The sequence below is a fragment of the Gordionus sp. m RMFG-2023 genome, chromosome 2, assembly GCF_954871325.1.
Source record: "Gordionus sp. m RMFG-2023 chromosome 2, tfGorSpeb1-WG-v2, whole genome shotgun sequence".
In the NCBI taxonomy this organism is placed as follows: Eukaryota; Metazoa; Nematomorpha; class Gordioida; order Chordodea; family Parachordodidae; genus Gordionus; species Gordionus sp. m RMFG-2023.
The window spans coordinates 28,577,282-28,591,879 of NC_088776.1; the positions used below are offsets into that span (position 1 = coordinate 28,577,282).

Here is a 14,598-nt window from a genome sequence, read left to right on the forward strand (position 1 = left end):
ATACGAGAAGTAATGATTTAGTAGAAAGATGCATTCAGATCAAAAATCGTTATTTCACAAATAAAGAACAAACAATATTGGAGAAAAATACTTAAATGAAGTGCTATTTACGTATAGAAATTCAGAACACTCAACGGGGCGAATACTAGCAAAACTATTTATGGGAAGGAGACTAAATACATTATTGGACTGGGTCAAACCTTCTATTATTAAAAAATTAGAAACTTCTTTAGTGAAACCTAACCAGTTAGACAAAGGAATACATAGACATTTTGGAGAAAACTAATAAATTTGGATAAAAAACCTAATTGAAAAAGGATGGCATGAAGGAAATATAATAAATCAACAACCTAAATTCTCTTATAATGTAGAAGAAAAAGAAAACTACGAACAAGGAAAGAACTAGTTGAACCCAAGTCAAGAAATTCAAAACCGATATTAAACGAGGGAACGAATAGTCAAGAAATTCAAAACCGATATTAAACGAGGGAACGAATACAAACAAAAAGATTAATAGACAAATTTGAACTTCGTGGGAAATAAGATATGTTATATTTCATATATATTGAAAGGTTATTTTATTCAACGTTATTTGAATAATATATTTATCACACAATAATATAGCGTTTTTATATTTAATATTATATAAAAAGTCAGATAAATTGAATAATTATAGATCTATATGTACAAGAATTGAGAATAAAAAACCATTGCCCATATATTATGAGGTTTCTTCAAGTAATTTCATAATACAATTAGCGGATCAATAAAAAGAAGAGGACATATATAAATATTTACCCTCATATAGCCCTTATCGTAATCATATTGAAAATGTATTTTTTCAAGGGAAGACTTTGTCAGAAACCAAATCCTAATCACGAAGAGGAATTTATTCGTTTTATTGAACATGTAGAGAGGAATATCTTAGGAGAATACAAGCAATTATTTTGAAAATATGGAGACCTATATTCCAAAATTTAGAAGAGTATTAATGATTAATATAAATTTTTGTTTCTTACTATATATATATATATACATCGTAATTGTAATGAATAATTTGATATGCAAAATATGTTAATTTGAAAAAATTATATTGCTAAAGTGAATAAAAATTAAGTAAAATTTAAAAAATAAATATATAAGGAGAGAAAAATCATAAAAAATTAAAAAGTTGTTAAAATGAAAAAGGAAACAAAATTGTTAAAAATAACATTAAAAAGGAGAAGTAAAAAAATAACGGAAAATAAAGAATTATTTTTAAAATGACAAAAAATAATTTTCAAAAAGCGAAGAAAAATAGATTGAGAAAATGTAAGAAAAATAAAGATTACAAATGCCTTAAAGAGATTGCAAAAAGTTAGAAATAAAATAAGAAGAAAATATAAAAAAGCTAAAAATTTAAGAAAAATTGAAAAGAAAAAAAAAAAAAGTAAAAATATTTTAAAAAATAACCATTTTCTTTTTTTGAATAGGAATTTTCCTTTTTTGATTGCTTTCCTTTTCATTTGGGACTTTCCTTTTTTTTGACACTTTTCTTTTTTGATCAGACTTTTTCTTGAGCCTTTTTTACTTTTCGATTGACACTTTTCCTTTTTTGATAAGACATTTTCCTATTTTGATCGAATCTCTTTTATGATTGACCCTTTTCCTTTTATGATCGGACCATTTCCTATTGTGATTGATAATTTTCCTTTTTTGATTGGGACTTTTTCTTTTTTGAATCGAAACACCTATATATAAATTTCAACGTTTTCTTAAAAATTAAAATTTTTTATATTAATTAATCTAGGCCCAATTCTAGGTCTATTTGAAAGGGTTGAAGGGGGGGGGGGGTTCAACAATTTTTTTAAAATTATTCTTATTGCATATTAAACTGATTTAAAACAGGTATCTCCAAATAAGCCAACATCTAATGGCGTTAAAAAGCCTGATTCGGGTTGATTTTAAAAAATGGCCGGATCAAAATTATTACCAAAGGAATATTATGTAAGTCTGGAGATTTTGCTCATAGGTGGTAGAAAGGTTTGGACATCTATTTGCCAACCCGAGGTTTACATAATATTATTTTAGATAAAATCTATATGGGTTAATTGGGGTATTTTGGTAAAAAAAACTGTTACTAAGAATGAAAGAAGATTTTCTTGAAAAAGATTTTCTTTAAAGTTTTATAAATACGTATAGGTGGAATAATTAATTGAAGCTGGTATAGTTTTTCGCTTTCATTGTGAGATCTATAACTTAAAGAATGGTGAATCAAATCTAAACCAAAACGGGTTTAACAACTGAAAGAAAATTCTTTTATGCAGGGGCCTTGAGAAACATTATAATTGCAGAACACATGTGATGTGAGTGACGATAAAATTTGAATATTAAAGTCGAAAAAAAGGATAAATAAATATAGATTTAAAATTGTTAATAACACGAATTAAATTATTTACAAAATTAATTTGAATAGAAATGAAGGATAATTGAATTTTTTAAGGTATTATAAAAGGAAAGAAAATTTTTGTGCTTGATATATATAATTCAATATTTTTAGTTGTGATAAATTTTATTGCTAATTAATAAATAAATTAAATTAATCCAGTGTAATTACAGTTATACGGCTTTACAATTTTGTCTTTTAAAACAACATGGAAGGAGAGGATAATAAGACTAAAAGATTTCCCCAATTGTTTTATATAAACTAATTAAAAAAATTAAATAAAATTTTCAAAAATTTTATTGGAATTGAAATGGAGATTAATTATTTGCTAAAACTTTAAAAAAATTTAAAGATTGTGTTGCATCAGATTTTGTCAAATTTCTATACTCATACAAAAATCCATTTCCAAATGTTTTTTAAATATTCCTTATGAGTTTAGATCTTCCACATCGAGTTGTGAGTAAACTTTACATCATTAAAGAGAATTATTAAATCTGATAAAAGTTCGAGTAGTGATATAAGATAGGACAACTTGGTTTTATTAGGACTTAGTGAAAACATAACTGATTAAGTTTGCAAATATTTTAAGATATTTAAAAATACATCTTAACCAAAATTATATTTTTAATTTATTTTTGTTAGTTTTACACTGCTCAATCATTGACAAAACCAATAATAATATAGTTATAAATATTTCCTAAATTACATATTTAATGGTGATTCTGAATATATATATATATATTTAAAGTGTTTTATTAAATAAGTAAAATAAGTAAAGTAAGTAAAAGTATCTTTAATACAAAATATCACGTATATATATATAATGAATTCAATCCTTCAGGTTATGTAATTTACAAACGAAAAGTTAATATTATATTCAATTTAAATTCAATTTACAATTACATTTATATTACAGTTCTCCCCACTATAAATTGAATTCATCGTGATAACGTAGTGGGGGTTTCGAAACTCTTTTTTCAAGAGTTGTATTCTCATGTTCTGCCTTTTCCACTTCTTCGGTCAACGTAACGGGTATTTCCTTCTCTTGTGTATGTGCATCCCTCAATTGATCTGCATGCTTGTTTTTAACGATCCCCTCTGATTTCACATCGTACAATATTGCGCTTTTTCGTTGTAACACTTTTCCTTCATGCCACCCTGCTGTCCTTTTGTTTGCTATCCAAACTTTTTGCTGCTCTTCAAACTCCCGAGGTTCAACACTTCTATCTTTGTAGTACTTTTGTTTCCATAGAGCGTTTTCCGTCCTTTCTCTCGTTGATAATTTCCACTGATCTAATGTCGTCCTAAGCGACCTTCCAAACATCATCTCGGAAGGGGATTCACCAGTAGTTGCATTGGGAGTATTACGGTGAGTAATTAAAACATTCGCTAAATTTAACTGGTCCGGAGTCGCACATCTCCTTCCAGCATAGAAACGCGTCTTTATCGTCCGTATATATCGTTCAGCCAAACCATTCGATTTGGGGCTATAAGGGGCCGATCTAAAATGTTTTATATTGTTTTTAAAAAGAAACGTTTTGAATTCAGATCCAGTAAACTGAGTACCGTTATCTGAGACAATGTAGCGAGGTAACCCAAATCTAGCGAAATAATTACGCAATTATTTATTACACTCGCCGAATTAATATGTGTTAAAATTGCAACTTCAACCCATTTGGTAAAAGCGTCTACGCAAATTAACCAATACTTTCCAGATACGGGGCCTGTCAAATCAATGTGTAATCGTTCCCAAGGTCGGGTAGGAATGTTCCAATTGTATAATGGCACTTCTTTAGCTCTCGGCCTTCCTTCTTGACAACTCTTACAATATTTAACAAAGTCTTCAACATCAGTATCGAGATTTGTCCAAAACACGTAATATCTACACAATGATTTCATCCCCACTATCCCAGGATGTCCTCGATGAATCACATATAATACCTCCTTTTTTAAAATACCTGGAATAATAATTCTATCATTATAAAATAATAATCCTTCTTCGAACGAAATATTATCTTATCGAAATATATTTTTTTACAATCTCCGAATAATTATTTATATTATCAATATACCAATGATTTTTTATTAATTTAATAATCTCTTTTAGGTTTATATCATTGCTCGTTTCACTTACGACTTTACTGCGTGTGAAAGATAAATCCTCTATTAAATTAATTTTTAATCCTCTGATTTCTTCTTCGAATTTTTTTGTAACTTCATTGGTTTTTGCTTTATCTACCCACAAACGGGACAGAGCTTCGGCACATTTATTTTAATTACCTGGTCTATATATTATCTCATAATAATATTTTAATAGTTTCGTCGCCCACCGTATTAAACGGTTATTTGTTATTTTGTTAAGATCTCTTTTATCACCTAAAATATATTGTAATGGTTTATGATCAGTAACCAAGATAAAATGTCTTCCAAAAATATATTGATGAAACTTCTCGATAGCGAACATGATCGCCGAAGCCTCCCGATCAATTGTGGAATAATTCTTTTCAGCCGTCGAAAGTGTCTCTCCTGGCCAGTAAGAAATCGGTGTGCAATAACAGCTCCTAGACCATCTTCGGAAGCGTCACAAGAAATCACGACAGGAATATCGGTTGAATAAGGAATTATTGTATCTTCTTTTGACAATATATTTTTAACTTTAGTAAATATTTCATTTTCTTTAGCTGACCAAAACCAACCAACATTTTTACTCGCTAGTCGGTGTAAAGGCGCACAAATAAAATGCAAATTTTTAATAGATGCCTCATGATAATTCACTATTCCAAGAAATGAACGTAGTTCTTTAACATTGGAAGGTGTTTTAAAATTTTTTATAGCGCTAATCTTATCTTCTGTAGGGTGAATTCCGAAACTGTCAATAACATGACCTAAATAAGTGACTGACTTTTCTCCGATTTTAATTTTATCGGTCGTCGTGGTCAGTCCAGCCTTCTCAAATCTTCTTAATACTTCTTCCAAATTAACTATGTGATCGGAATTATTCTCACCTGCAATAATTATGTCGTCTAAAAATACACTAACCATAGGAATTCCCTTTAATAGGTTTTTCATAAAGCGTTGGAATATTATCGGAGCGCTAGTCAAACCAAATGGAATTCTTTGGTATCGGTAATAACCGACATGTGTCGAAATTACTAAAAGGTCCCTATACTCTGGACTAACTCCGAATTGTAAAAATGCATCTCTTAAATCTATTGTTGAAAATATTTTACCACCCGCGATTTTATTTGTTAGGTCGACGAAAGTTGGTAGTAAATCGTTATCGATCGCTAGATATTTGTTGATTGTTAAACGAAAATCTCCGCATATCCGTACGGCACCGGATTTCTTTAAGATATTAACCGTTGGCGTAGCCCTAGTGATTGGAGTTATTGTTGGATCCACCTTCTCGATAACGCCTTCGTCTAAAAGTCTGTCCAACTCAGCTTCAATGGTTCGACGCAACAGAAAAGGAACTCTTCTTGCTGGTAATGCAATCGGTAACGTGTTCATTTCTATTCGGATGACTGCCTTTTGCAGTTTGATTTCACCTAATTTTTTTTTAAAAACTTGAGGGAATTTTGAAACAATCGTATTTAAAGAGGGAAATATTCATATTCATATTTATTTTATCAATACTAACTTCTTCCGGTAGTTTTATATCAAATTCTCTAATGAAAGGCATCCCAAAAATAAGGGAATTCTCCCCTTTAACTACCCAAATAAGTAAAAATTTCGAAATATTTTTTACTTTGACTTCTACGGTACATTTACCTAGTACTTCGATTTGGATATGATTATATCCCACTAATTTATAAGCCGGTGATAGTTGTGGTCTGCCAATACGATTCCAGGTGACCTCATCAATCACACTACACGCGGCGCCGGTATCAAACTCCATAGCTAGCTGCAACCCATTTATCTTCGCATCGATGGTTGCTTTATTTGAAAATGACAGAGGTGTCCGTGGCAGAATCATTTGTATGGCATGGGTTCTACAATCTTTCGCTATGTGGTTTGCCTTACCGCAACGAAATCATATCACTTTCTTTTGAATAGAGTTAGGTTTGATACTAGGTCTATAATTATTATTAGGAATATAATTGTTACTAAAGTGTTTATTATTATTGAATCTATTGACGTTTGTATAATTATTATTTCTAAAATAATAATTTTTCGAACCCTGTGTTGGCTTATTTTTAATTATTTTATTAATTTCAGTCTGGGTTTCATTTTCCAACGAAGACAGCGCGATCGCTAAACGCATGGTCTCTTCAAAAGTAATATTGCCTTCGATATACTTTGACCGAAGTTCTTTGTCCAACTCAGGTAAGCCTACTCCTAGGATAAATATATCTCTTAAAAGTTCATCAAAAGGCGGTTTAAAATTACAAAGAGAACAGACAGTTTTAACCATAATTGAAAAGTCAATAATCGTCACACTGCATCTTTTTAACGTAAAAAAATTTTTCTTATTACGAAAATGCTCGAACTATCCTTGAACACTAAATTTAAGCTTTTTATTAAAGTATCATAATTTATCATCTCTAAATTTATTGGAAAGTGAAAGTTCTTAATTTTGATAAGATTGTCTGTTCCGATATAGGCTAAAAGCAGGTCTTTTTTTGTATTTAAATCTATAATATTTTTTACTTTATAAATTAACTCCAAGTTAAATAAGTAGTCCTGAAAATTTACTTTTTCTTTGACGAATTCTGGAATATGGAATTTAATAGGAACTACTTCCATTGAGTCTTTAACTTTAATAGGAACTACTTACATTGAATCTTTAACTTTAATAGGAGCTACTTCCATTGAGTCTTTTACTTTAAATTTAATAAATCAAATAAATCTTCTCTAAAAATCGTCACCAATAAAATGTTTTATTAAATAAGTAAAATAAGTAAAGTAAGTAAAAGTATCTTTAATACAAAATATCACTTATATATATATATAATGAATTCAATCCTTCAGGTTATGTAATTTACAAACGAAAAGTTAATATTATATTCAATTTAAATTCAATTTACAATTACATTTATATTTCAATATACTTATTAATTAATTATATTTACTCAAATACTAGAAGTTTTTATCAATAAAATTATTTTTTTTACATTTATTCATTTTGGGTAAAATATTTTTTACCATTATATTTGATGACTGAAATTTTTTTTAGTTTTGACATATATTTTTTTTAAACATTTTCAATGCCTTTCCGATCAAAGTTCTTCTTCCTTTAATCTCTCGCCGTCAAAATTATTACATTTACCAAACCAAGGTCCTTCCTCCGTTCACCATGGTCCATCTTCTTCGAACTTCTGGCCCCTGCAATTAATTCTCACACAAGATAATATTACTCATGATACTACATTTTCATCTACACATTTTTCCCTCTCTACCTTATTCCCAAATACAAATAGAATCTTAGATCCTATTAAGAGTAAAATAATAAGTATAATAAAGAAACTAAAAAATCACAAGGCGTGTGGACAAGATAATATTCGTAGCGAATATTTAAAAACTGACCCTATATTATCCACCGAAATTCTTTTCCCAATCATAACGAGAGTATGGAAGGAAAGGACTTGCAATAGTGATTGGCTAACGGCTGTCCTAATTAATTTCCCAAATACTAAGCATCCTAAAGCTCTAGAGGATTGGAGAGGGATTTTACTGAACTCTATAATCTATAAGATTTTCACTAGCATTATCCTAAATCTTCTCAAACCTTTTGTGGAACGAGATTATGGGGATTCAATAGTTTCATTTAGGAAGGGACATAATGCTCTTGAAGCTATTCTCAATCTAAAAATACAAATAGAGAAATCTATTATACAGAAAAGGCAATTAATAATTATAGCTCTTGATTTTAGGAAAGCTTTTGATTCTATTATCCACGACAGTTTATGGAAAGCTTTAGAAGAAGTTAATACGCCAACTTTCGATCCAAATTATCCATGCAGGTCATAAATCATCAAAAATTCCAGTTAAGATAGGTCTGAAACAGGGATGTGTCCTTTCTCCTCTTCTTTTTAATTTTATTACAAATTATATCATAAAGAGTGACTAAACAATGCTTGGTTCAGATACCTATAGCGAAATTTAATATTCTGGCATTTGCTGATGATCTTTGCATTATGGGAGATTCTGTATCACACCTTCAATTGCTAGTGGATATGGTTATCCAAGCTGCTGGTTTTTTTGGTTTAAAAATAAATGTTGATAAAACTAAGTTGATGATATCATTATACTCCCCTTCAAATATGAATATAAAGATACAAGGGAGAAAAATAGTAGAAGTTCAACAATTAAAATATCTAGGAGTGATACTGGATAGAAAAGGAAATACTAAACTAGACTTAATAGCCAAATTAAATAAAGGAAGAATGAAATATAGATCTTTAATAAAAATATGGAGTTCTAATCAAATATCAATTCCTTTAAAGATTCGATTATTTAAAAATATTCCCCTCTCTATTTTATGGTATAGAAACCTGGAAAGATACTAAACAAGAAAGTAAAAAGATGCAAACTTTCGTTAACAAATGTCTTAGGTATATAACCAAAACATTCTATCCTTATAATACTATGAACTATAATCTTTGGTCCAGATGCGACACCTTCCCTATATATAGACTGGGCGAATATAGAAAAATCGAAGTATTAGGGCATATTCTCAGACAAGCCCCAAACAACCTAGTTTATCAAGCTCTTTTTATTACCCCTTTGGATGAGTCATCGCATAGTTGGTTTGGAAGATTAAATCGATCATTATCGGAAATAGGTTTATCTTGGGAATTCATACAACGTGCTTCTTCTGATAGGAAAACTTACAAAATTGTACTAAGACTTATCTATGAACACTTGACGAATAACTGCTGAGAATATAACTGAAAAGCTATTGTGTAGAAAGGAAGTGTAGAAGAAGTCATTTATTCTAAATAAACAAGTCAAGAAGAGTATGTTAATTTTATTATATTATTTAAAAATACAATTTCATATATTGTTTTGATCTATATCTAAGTGTAGAATTAAATTTGATTAGGGTTATAGTAAATGAAGGCGCATTAAAGTATTTCAAGTTATAAGAAAATTATAAATAGGTTAACCATTACACTATGAGAATCAAGGTACAAATAGGTTAAATAGGTATATTTAACTAAATAATTATAAAAACCAAAATATAATTTTTATATCTTCTAACTAATTAATTGGTAACAAATCATAAATTAACTAAATGAAATAAAATAATCCTATTAAATAAGATCCTTGCTCAAGGATCAACAATAAAAATAATTTTTATAATAATAATAAAACTAATAATTTGTATTGGATGATATACGTTTTCTCAAAATTACTCATAACTATTCCTTATGCTAATATTATTATTGGATTGGGTGAGTTCCACACCTTTAATAATTATATCTTACAAGGTTTGTTGGTATCCTTGAGGATTAAAATCGGCATAATTATTATGGAGGATAGGGCCTCTATAGTAAGTAACGTTCGCTCATTTGGGCAGGTCCATAACCAACGTTTAAGATAAGATAAGATAAGATAAGATAAGAAGAAATTATATATTGGTAGGGGTGCCTTTGATCGTAAGACACTTCATCGTATTTTTCGTCCAACTCGTCCAATTCGTTCAAAATGGAGATTAATAGGTTTGAAATGGTAAAAATTAAATTTTTACCATAATCTTACGTTAAATGTTAATAATTCTTTTGGAATGGTAAAATTTAATATATATTATTCAAATATAGAATATTTAGCAGGTTTCAAATGGTAAAATTTATCTTAGCTCTTACACAATATCAAAAGAACAACCTAGGATATAATTTCTACAGCAAATTAAGAAGATTAATAGGTTTAAAATGGTAAAATTTAATATATATTATTATTCAAATATAGAATATTTAGCAGGTTTCAAATGGCAAAAATTTATCTTTTTATCTTAGCTCTTACACAATATCAAAAGAACAACCTAGGATACAATTTTTACAGCAAATTAAGAAGCTTATTTTATTATTCAAATTTATAATGTATATGACATATGTTAATTATATGTATAAATCGAATACAAAAATATAAACAACTAATATTTATTTAGCATGTATAAAACAAATAAAAATTATTTACAATGTATAAAACAAATATAAATTAAATATTATCAAATACATTTGAATTGTATACTAATTTAATATAAGCTGATGATTTATCAGCAAACTCCAATTTATTAATAATATGATTATTATATTGTGTAGTCAGCTTTTCCAAATTTCTTTCTTTTAGGATATATTTGGAATTTGTTTTTTTAGAGTCATTCCTATGAGGTAATATAATGCCTAATAATTAAATGATTATAAAATTTGATAACTTGATATGGCATTAAGAGGTTGCATGTTAGGTGTTGAGATTGAGCAAATATATTACCTAAAAGTAATGAATATAAAAAGATAATAATTGATGATACAGTCAAAACCGTTTAATTGCGAAAACTTGGAACCGAAATATTTAAAAATTTGGCAATTATCCGATTTTTCGCAAATATACGATTAAAATTCAACAATTTATTTATTAAAAATCAGTTTGTGTTTTTTATAAAGATATTTATCATCTATATATATTTTAATCATATAAGCCATCAAACTTTGCAATAAATACAATTTTTAATTAATGTAACCAACTATATATTTTAATTTGAATAAGTTATGTAACGAATAAAAAAACTAAATTTTAAAAATTTATCTTATTTGTTGAAACATATGATCATAGCTTTTTTTTTCTTCCCACCAATAATCCTATATTTTTATCGTCAATTCATCAAGTTATTATTTTATAAAAAGTATTCAATTAATTTAGATCAATCAAATAATATTAAAATATCTGAAGCACTTGAAAGTAATGTGATATATTTTGATATATATATTTATATTTTCTCTAGATCTAGACATGATTATAGACAGAAAGGAACAAAGAAAACAAGACTTAATTATAAAAAGATTGTAATTATTTATGTATTAGCATTATAGTTGTTGATAAATTATTTTTTATTGAATAAAATTATAATTAAATTTGTTTACTTGATTTTATCTCATTTTTTATTTAAGATATGTAAGAATTAAAGCAAAAAAAAGCTTTTGTGAAAGATAATAACATTTTTTCCTTTACAATACCCAAATATTTATTTCCATTAATTTTAACTACTTTTGTCATTTTACCTTCATTAAATTTACTGAAATATAATTTTACACAAATATATTATCACTTTTTAAATTCTAATTTATTATTAAAGCCAAATTTTAAAATATTTTGCCTAAAAAACTGGAAACAATAAGATTAATATAAAAGAATTTAAGTTTATTAAGTGTTTTGTTTTCATTCACATGATATTTGATTTAAAATCCTATGCCTATTCAAATCTTATAAATTCTAATATTATAAATGTAAATGTATTAACAGACCATGCTGGAATGAAAGTTTATTAATGCTTTATAACATAAGATTTTATTTGAACTAATTTTATTATACATGTATCACAATTATTATAAAGTAATATAAGATTTAATAAAAAATATTTTGTGATAAGAGTTTGGCTAGACTCTGGAGTAAATAATTCCTTTTCCACTATATTCTCTAGCTTTCTTAGTGAATCTTGATCCCTTAGATGTTCATGAGCATATTCAAGAAAAGTATAATAACCATTAAGAGCCTGATTTTTTGTAATTAAATGATCAGATATCTCTAGGTTCCCTTCGTCATTCTCGAAGCTTTCATAACCTTCTATAAAAAATAAGATTAATTAAAATTTTAAGTAATTAAACCTTCCAACTCTAATCTTATCTGATTACAAATATCCTGATCATCTAAAATTCCATGGCAGCTAGCATCATCATTGTGTAACACATATTCTTCAAATATGGGATCAAATTCATCTTCTTCGTTGTCAGTTAATGCTATATCATCCTCCGATTCCTAATCAAATGCCATAGACTTATCAAAAAATTTATAAAACACTTTATGATTGTGGTACTTGTCACCTCACCCCATGCAAATTTTATAAGATAGAGGCTATCATAAAGTGTAAATCTTTTATAAAAAGAAATGGTGTCATTTCCTTCCATCAATGTTATCATTTTTCTCATGATACCCTTTCTATAATGACATTTAAAGGATCTAATTGCACCCATGTCCAAAGGTTGAATTAATGATGTTGTATTTGCTGGTAAAAAAATTAATTTTATATTGTTAAATGTTAATTTTGTTTTGTGACAAGATGCATTGTCACAAAACAATAAAATTTTCTTCTTTAATGAGGAATCCCATTCTTTAAGAATATCTTCAAAAGTTGAGGTTGTCATCGAGCTGCTTTTATTGGAGTAGTATTTAACTGGTAATTTTTTATTTTTAAAGCACCTAGGGTTTTTAAATTTCCCTACAACATATAAATTTTTATCAGATCCATCCCCATTTATGATAAATAGAACTGTGACCTTTTCCTTGTCTGGTTTGAAGCCCAGTGGTTGAGTTCCACTAAATTCCATTGTGCCCTTTGGTAATGCTCGGTAGTATAGTCCTGTCTCATCACAATTGTAAATATTACTCCTTTGATAATCTTTAATCAGAGATGGGAGTGTATTTCTGCTCCATTCATTTGCATTAATAATATCTGCACTCCCCTTTTCATTGCAAACATTATGAAAATTTATATTCTGTCTTTTCCTAAATCTCTGCAACCAGCTGCTAGGAGGAATGCCTATAATTTATATATATATATTATAAAAACTTATAATTACCTTCATTGAATGTTTGGCTAAAAAACATAGCTTTTTCTAACATCACTGGCCCATTTAGACAGCAATTTTTACTTAGCATTTGTGTAAACCAAACCAATAAAGCTGCTTCTGTCTTTGGGTAACAACTCATTCTAACTCTTTTAGTTGTAAGAGGTTTATTCCTTAGAAATTGTGAGCATAGATTTTCTTTATTCGCTATTAAACGGTAGATTGTCGAGACGTGGCATTTGTAATTTGATGCTAATTGTGTTTTTGATGTAGTGTTTAATTTATCAATTATTTCTTTTTTATGCTTCAGGGTTAATGTTTGGAATGATTTTTTTACCATTTTTATATTAATTTCTGGCGTGGTAATGAATGAATGAATGAATGGAAAAAGGTTAAATAAAAAAAATGATGAATAATTTTTTTCGATAAATTTTTTTTATTTTTTCACTTATCCGATTAAATTAACGTTATTGTTATATAAATGGGACCTGAAAAATTTTGCAATTATCCGATATTTCGCAATTAACCGATTCGCAATTATAAATGTAATTTAACATTATACCATAGTAATTATTATCAAAATCGCGGGGTTTTTTCGCATTTAAAAGTTTTTGCACTTAAGCGATATGCAATTAAACGGTTTTGACTGTACTAGTTAAAGTTGGTTGAGAGTTTGTGACAAAGAACTGAGACTGAGTAAACATATTGCCTAAAAAAAATTGATTATAGAAATTTTATTTTGTGAAACTTGATATGGTATTAGCAGACTGCATGTTGGGCATTGCTAGAATTTGAGATTGAGTAAGCTGATAGTCTAAAACTATATTGATTTTAAAAATCTAATATTTTATGAAACTTGATAATGAAGGTTGTATAATTTGTTGAGATAATTGGAATTGAGTTATTGGTTGACTATCAGACATAAGTAGAAGGTTATTGACTAAATAATAGGTGTTATAGTGAATTATCTATAAAAAAAACTTACCAATAGGGGATTTACATTGTTCTAAGGTATGATCCTGAGTTTCTGTGAACTTACTGATTGAAAAATACCCCGTCCAGAACAACTTTTTCTTCTACATCAGTAATATGATTTGGAATTAATTACTCTATGCAATATATACTCCAAATCATTAAAACATAGAATATCATGTCCTCTTTTGGATTTTTTATTAGTAATTTTGTTTTCTAAAATTACATTACTAAATTGATTATATCTAGATTGTTAACATTGAATTTTATTGGGATTAATTCTTTTCTCAAGAAGAATTGTGATACTGTTTGATACCGTTTTAATTTCCATTACAATGATTATAAATAAAAATATTTTTAAACTATTACTTTTCCCGCACTTTAATGAACCAATCACAGAATTGTACGAAACTTTAC

At 27.9% G+C, this 14,598-nt stretch overlaps 1 protein-coding gene and 2 long non-coding RNA genes across 4 annotated transcripts; 1 reads left to right on the top strand and 2 right to left on the bottom strand.

The window, feature by feature from the left end:
* Positions 1-11,174: 11,174 nt before the first annotated feature.
* LOC135925244 (uncharacterized) lies at positions 11,175-11,503 on the top strand. The gene is made up of 2 exons (XR_010571591.1): positions 11,175-11,326; positions 11,370-11,503. It is a non-coding gene; the product is annotated as an uncharacterized LOC135925244 (long non-coding RNA).
* Positions 11,504-12,054: 551 nt separating this feature from the next.
* Positions 12,055-13,367, bottom strand: LOC135924718 (jerky protein homolog-like). 2 transcript variants are annotated; one of them, XR_010571373.1, is made up of 3 exons: positions 13,222-13,284; positions 12,250-13,165; positions 12,055-12,208 (listed from the first exon to the last, which is right to left on the bottom strand). XR_010571373.1 is itself a non-coding variant. In XM_065459825.1 (3 exons), the coding sequence occupies exons 1-2, from the start codon at positions 13,349-13,351 to the stop codon at positions 12,382-12,384; spliced, it is 930 nt and encodes a 309-aa protein (XP_065315897.1). In that variant the 5' UTR covers positions 13,352-13,367; the 3' UTR covers positions 12,055-12,208; positions 12,250-12,381. The 2 variants fall into 2 exon arrangements, 1 of the variants encoding a protein (XP_065315897.1); XM_065459825.1 differs by having other exon boundaries at positions 12,250-13,181; positions 13,222-13,367.
* A 498-nt stretch (positions 13,368-13,865) lies between these two features.
* Positions 13,866-14,282, bottom strand: LOC135925500 (uncharacterized). Its single transcript, XR_010571658.1, has 4 exons — positions 14,195-14,282; positions 14,066-14,149; positions 13,958-14,023; positions 13,866-13,918 (listed from the first exon to the last, which is right to left on the bottom strand). It is a non-coding gene; the product is annotated as an uncharacterized LOC135925500 (long non-coding RNA).
* Positions 14,283-14,598: the final 316 nt, after the last annotated feature.